General features: G+C 39.8%; 1 protein-coding gene across 1 annotated transcript; it reads left to right on the top strand.

Annotated features, from left to right (window-relative positions):
- The first annotated feature begins 3,446 nt into the window (after positions 1 to 3,446).
- LOC148843220 (ethylene-responsive transcription factor ERF003-like) lies at positions 3,447 to 4,449 on the top strand. The gene is made up of 2 exons (XM_088958848.1): positions 3,447 to 3,650; positions 3,762 to 4,449. The coding sequence occupies exons 1-2, from the start codon at positions 3,568 to 3,570 to the stop codon at positions 4,240 to 4,242; spliced, it is 564 nt and encodes a 187-aa protein (XP_088814974.1). The 5' UTR covers positions 3,447 to 3,567; the 3' UTR covers positions 4,243 to 4,449.
- Positions 4,450 to 6,903: the final 2,454 nt, after the last annotated feature.

A 6,903-nucleotide genomic window follows, 5' to 3' on the forward strand; every position in this document is an offset into this window, starting at 1 on the left:
TCTTTCTTAATTCTAGCTAATGTTAGAAGATAGAAAGAAAGTAAGAAAAAAAAGCCCATCTTTGTTGACCCCATTTCTTCATTTGTTAAACCTTATTTTTTGTCCGTTTTATTATTACCATTTCCCTCCGGAAGAGCTAAAGAATCTTGGGCACATTAGGGATCGTATGATGCAAGAGCCGATATACTTCCCGTGCTACCATACTACCATACTGTTACACTCTCAAAAACCACCAAGAAGCATCAACTTTTGCTTGATCACTGGGCCCCAAACTGGTTGACCCATCAGCTAAATGAGTATCAGGTAAGATCTGATTAGAAGTTGATTGAAACATAATTAAAATTTATAAACATATCATTATCAAAAAAAGGTACACATGCAATAGATGATGGACCACATGTAGGTAACTGGTCCCACACTAGTGACCCACCAGAGTTACTGCACCACACGATGAAATCTATCTCCTCAGCAAGTCACCAACGCATGGACCATACTACACAGATTAAGTTAAGGTGGTAGTTGATATATCAACAACTGCATGTGGGAATGACCTAACCACATAGAGGGCGCATGGAGCAAAGATATATATATTTATTGCCTTAGAGAAGGATTGGATGAGGAGGGTCAGAAATAGCTGCTGAGAACATTAGCCAAGGGCCTTATTTTATTCTTTAATTTTGGCTAACGTTTGAGCACGTAGAGTGTTTGAGTTATGGACTATTTATATTGTTTTAAATTCATTATTTCAATTGTAATAAATATGTTAAGAGGGGTCCCAATGTTTAAACATATAAAACCTCCTAAATCTTATTATAAGTGTTTTGGTGACCGTAAAAACCAATACATATCAACACTTGAACCATGCTACGTAGGAACCCTCCAATTGAAACTGCACAAATGGCTAGAAATATTTCTTTTGGTTTTTCATGGTTCATATAATAGGGGATAAAGGTCGGGACTGAGCAGGGTGCAGTTAAGGTGACGGGGATCAGCTGCGAGTCCCATGGAGCGTACCCCACAGCCCATCCCATCCGTGCATTGGAAATATCTCCTCATGACAAGCAGGGGAGATGTTCCCATGCATGAAAGGGATGGGTTGTGGGGTGCACTTTGTGGGCAGCTGAACTGATCACACACACACAGGTTCATTGGCTATGGTTCCAATTGACCCAACTCAAATTAGGTATTGGGGTACTCGAGCTTAATTTGAATCAGAAACTCGATTCAAGCTTGATTGAGTTTCAAGTCTCCATTTTCAAACTTGACTTGAATCCATTATAAATAAATTAGTGTCTACTTATATTTTAAATTAAAAATTAATATTTTATTATAAGTTCAATTAGGCTCACGAACTGTTGGAGTCAAGTATTGTAAAGCTGGAACTCAACTCACTACCCCTATCATTAATGGACATATCAAAGAGAGCCTGTATTTCACTTTCTAAGGGGTTTGATCCCAAGCTTTCTATCTTGAAGCTGAAGGAATTCAGACTAACCATCTGGATCATCAACAAATGGGTAGAAATATCTGTTCTGATCATGGTTTATTGCCGACCTCCCAAAGTAACCCTCCCAGGTGGGACCCACTCATCGGGACTGTGTACAGAGGACAGGTGTCCATGTGGGCCCATGGGTGCCCACTGAATGGGGACTAGGGACATGGAGAAGCATGGGGAGAGCTCCACTCACGTGGATGAACAGTTGGAGCATGGGCTGCCCAAGACATCAAACATTATTTGTGTCTTGTGCCTACAAGAAGGCATATGCGTAGGTTTCCGTGTATGGAAACTGTGATGTGAGCCATGGATGCAGTCACCACCAAGACAAGAATAAATACAAACTCCACTAGGTTCCACAAGACTCAACATCACAGTCTTATACACATCCAATCAATACTGCAATGAAGGCAAGAGAAACACTGCTTGTGAAGAATGTAGAAGGAGAGGATGCCCACCTTATTTTCAAAAATATCCATTGCACCTGGGCGTCATCCTTAATCAGATTCCCACCTTATTTTAATCATAAGCTATCATCTGTCTATTGGGGGTCACATACAATGTACCCTGATTTTGGCTGCCCACTTTTGACCCGATTAACTGGACCCGACCCTCACAAAACACACCTTCTCGTATTAATTTTACAACTGTTTGGATTGGATGGCTTCTTGTTCTTGGTGGCACTGAATAGAGCTGTCAACGGAATTGGGGCTGGTTGGAAATAGGGTAATCACTTCTTCTGAACGAATTATTAAACGGGTCTCAAAATTGAAACGATTATTAATCGGAATAATCAAGTCTAATTCAATTAGACCTGATTTTACTTGACATTTATAATGACCCTTGATAATAACTTGGAACTTTATATTTTTTATAACATAATTTTAATAAAAATGATAATATTTAATAAATAGTAAATTCGTATATGCTAATAAAACAAATGTTTTTAATCAAAATTATCTTATACGTTGCAAGGATTTGATTATGATGTAGTAAAGGTGAAAAAGATATGATAGCAAAAGAAACTTATAACCACCAATCAACTGGCATCATAAAGGTGATAATCAATCAGATGGATTTTCATCTTTCCAGCATTATAAATTTTTTCATATTATATATAAAATCTATCCTTTTAAACAAAATATAACAAAAATTATAAAAATAACCGGGAGGCCTTTATATATTATTAACTATATAATTAATTCGGAACAGCTGATTCTAACCCAATTATTAATCCAGCCACATATCACATAATCAGACCCAACATAATCCGTTTAATCGATTCGGTTCTATTTTATAGACCTGACGGTCCTGACCCATTGACAGCTCTAGCGCTGAACCTGAACCGACCCGACTATTACGCCTTTTAAAGTTAAAATGCGATGTCCAATTGGGCCAAGTTTGCTCCTGCTTCAAACCCGAACCGATTTCCATGCAGAAGTCATTAACCATCAGTTGATCAGGTTGATTGTTGACGTATGAGATCTCATAGGTGGGACCCATTTGATGATGATTCCCGATCCCCTTCACGTAAGTCAGAGACTGTTGATGAAATCCAGACGACCACAGATTTTCTTCTTTAATGATACCAAAAGAAATGGGCACATAGAGACTTACAGAGAACATGATCTGAAATCAAGATATTGGAAAGGAAATGGATAGGCAAGATTAAGGGAATTAATTTGGTAATGGGCACATAGAGACTTACAGAGAACATGATCTGAAATCAAGATATTGGAAAGGAAATGGATAGGCAAGATTAAGGGAATTAATTTGGTCATAGACTTACTTTCCATCCATTAAAATTCAAATCTCTCGTTAAGAGACAACTGGAGACTAAACGATAAAGAAAAGAAGGAAGACCAAATTAATAGTGGGCCCACTCTGCCCTACAATTGGGTTCCAGCATTTGCCAAAAAGAAGCCTCCAGTGGATCAATCAAGCCCAGTTCACAACTACATAAACCCCCTCACCCCCCTTACTTCAACCCCCTCTGCTCATTCTCTCTCTCTCTCTCTTTCTCCTTGTCTCTCACTTTCTCCCTCTAGACTCTAGTTTCTCAAACACTAACAATGGCCAGACCACAACAGCGATATCGAGGCGTCCGTCAGAGGCATTGGGGCTCCTGGGTCTCTGAGATTCGACACCCTTTACTGTAAGTTTGTAAATGATCCAAATCCTGATGTTTCTTAAACGTTTCGATGTGTTCCTGGGATTAACTAAGGAAGCGTTTGGTTTGGCTCTGTTCCCAATTTTGGACATACAGGAAGACAAGAATATGGCTAGGAACATTCGAGACTGCCGAGGACGCAGCCCGGGCCTATGACGAAGCAGCCAGACTCATGTGCGGGCCAAGAGCAAGAACCAACTTCCCTTACAACCCCAATGCGCCGCAGACCTCTGCGTCCAAGCTTCTCTCTGCAACCTTGACAGCAAAATTACATCGTTGCCATATGGCTTCTCTCCAGGTGGCCAATTCTGTTATGAAAGAGCCTCAGAAAGCTCCGTCACCGGTTGTCCTGTCCGATAACGGCATTGCCGGACAGTCGGAAGAAATGGGTGTGTGGTCGTCATCGAAGAGACCGGCCGTGCAACAGCCTGAGACCAATTGGGTCGTGAAGAAAGTCCAAATGGAGAGCACCCCACAGTTCAAACCTCTCGAAGATGATCATATAGAGCAGATGATACAGGAGCTACTTGATTATGGGACAGTTGAGCTCTGTTCTTCGACATTAGACTCTCTCTAGCTTCGTCACAAGCGTCTTCTCATCTCGCTCGCGGCTAATGCGACTCATTTTCTATTTAAACCTTTTCGAATCCCCCATCTGTGTTATTAGATCGTATCTGAGCTTTAGGTTTTTGTTCCAAGCGACTCATTCGATGGGATGATATTATTATCATATGTACAGTTAGAGAATTTCAATAGAATATATATGAGATATTACATATTCCAAGCTCCTCTGTTCACGAGCAGTAAAGGAACCCAAATTAAAGTTGCAAAGGTGAGGGAATTTAGAAGGTTCAATTTCTTTCTTAGCTTTCAAATTGCCTCTCTTTTCTTCTCGGCCTCTTCTTGGGTTTCAAACTCAAAAAGTTATTTAGGCTGATTGAGTGGAGCTCTCCCTTTAATGATTTTCCATTCAGGCCTTGACGATTCATAGTGGTGGGCTCTCTCTCTCTCTCTGTGGCGTGATTGTGAATGAGTTCACATGTGGTGCAATGTGAACTGTGTGGGCAGATTTGGAGACGATGATGACCTCTCTTTGCTATTGCCTCTTTAACTGAAACTCTGAAAGTCTGAAACAGCTCTGAGCTGAGGTTCTAGCAGGTTTAGGTCCTTTGACTCTTGAAAGTCTGAAGTGCTACTTTTGACCCATTTCTTGGCTATTAGGCTCTCTGGTTAGTCCGATTTCATAAATCGCGAGGCACCAAATTTAAGTGATATCCCACTTGTGGATACCACGGCACACCATTTTTCAAGCGTTATGATGTTAGAGATTTATATCTTGATTGCTTACGTCAAAACGTTTTTTTTTTTTTGATCACCTGCAATTGCGGGGATCCCCTCTTCCGGAATCTGCTTAACCAGTTAAGATACCGGGGATCTATCATAAAACCTTGAAAACAACCTATCCCATTGATTATTGAACATGCCTATTTTGGTGGCCCACCTCCTTGAATGTGATTGAGGTAAAAGATGTGGCGTCAATTTTAACCGTCCGATCAGAACACTGTTCCATGGATGCTCAATGCAGAGAAGAGAAACCAGTCTACAAATTCATGGGGTTCAAAATTCTGATGGTTAGGCTCACCTTAGCTTGATTTAGGGGCCGTTTGATAACAACTGAAAATCACTTTGTCTTTTAGCAAATAAGTTTTTAAGGAGGTTGTGGGCTCCTTACTGGCTGAAGTTGAGGTTGAAAATTCTATTATTTAATTATTTTAATGACTAGATGGCAGAGTAATAAATCTTTCAGTTCAGCAAATTCAGATGTTAATAAATGGCCCCTTAGATTACCAAGAGCTACAATACCATCATAAACACCTTAGCTTGAGTTAATGGGGCTCTGAATTCTTTCCAAACCTTTATTATTATATACAAATTTGAGTGGTTAATTTTATTCATTTAGCCCAAATCTTGGATTTAGAAGCCCAATTGTTTGTTTTCCTTTTGTTAATTTTATGGGTATCTCCTAATCTCCTATGATCCTTTCATGTTGGGGGCCCATCTCTCTCTCAATCCACCTTAATGATTGTTGAGCTATTTGGAAATTGATTTTGTCCCCCACAAACATCCAACAATTAAAGTTATTACTCTCATTATTTTTTTCTACTTTTAATTCAGCAGAGGTGGTTAAAGGGATCACATGTCAGTGAGTTTATATATGATGAGGTTGTTTGAATTCTGTGACTTTTTTGTCTGGGCTCAAAAGAATAATAAACTAAAACAAAATTCAACAAATGTTCTCTTCAAGACAAAGAATCTCTTGGATGAAGGAGTTTAATGCATGATTCAACCTCTCACCTCTGCACTTGAAATGGCTGAGATATCAGAAAACCCATTTAACTTAATTCACACAGCCTGAGATCATAAAGATACAGTAACCCAATATGCCAATCTGTCTAAATTGTAGAGCATGCAGTGACTGAGCACCAGCAGTCTCATCAGATGGGCATGACCATCCAAGTGGGGCTCCATTGATAAGATGGGATCAGGAGCAAGCAGTTAAACAAGGCACTACACCTTCAGAGAAAATAATGGACTCTGGCCCATTGAAGAAGTGGAGGAGCAGTAAACTGGACATTCTACACTGATCCCAAGCTCATCCTGCAAAGTTATTCCCTTGAATCAATACCAATAGATCAAAAAGGAATTCAGAAAGTATAAGGTGATCAGATCTTCCTTAAAAAAGCAGTCAAATCCAATCATGATCTATAGAATCTCATGTAGAGAGACAATCATACGGCCCTACGCAGACCCATAACCCCCCCAAATTATATTCCAAATCTCTCTCTCACTGGTTTTCTACATCATTAGGTTTAAATATAAGGAATTAAATGAGTGAGTCATGCTAGATCCAAAGCTTTGTTTGCAACGGTTGGTGGCCTACTCACAAAAAGCCAAAACACTTTCTCCCTATAATAATCTTTTGTCACAGACACACTCCTCTTTCTTTTCTCATGTTAGGGTGATTTTATGTCTATGAAGTCTATAGACAAGACGAAAACCAAATTATCTAATAAAGGCTATGCATGTTATGTGTCAACCTTCTTATCTTTCTTCCTCCCATCCTTCACATGGCCACACTCCTTAGCAAATTGCTCAGCCCATGTGCTTGTTAGAATGCACATGGTTCTAACCACCCTCATCTCTTACTTAGCTAGATTAATTAAGACCCATCTCTCTC

This window comes from Nelumbo lutea, chromosome 8 (assembly GCF_056320005.1).
Source record: "Nelumbo lutea isolate HS-2025 chromosome 8, American lotus-T2T, whole genome shotgun sequence".
Lineage (NCBI taxonomy): Eukaryota > Viridiplantae > Streptophyta > Magnoliopsida > Proteales > Nelumbonaceae > Nelumbo > Nelumbo lutea.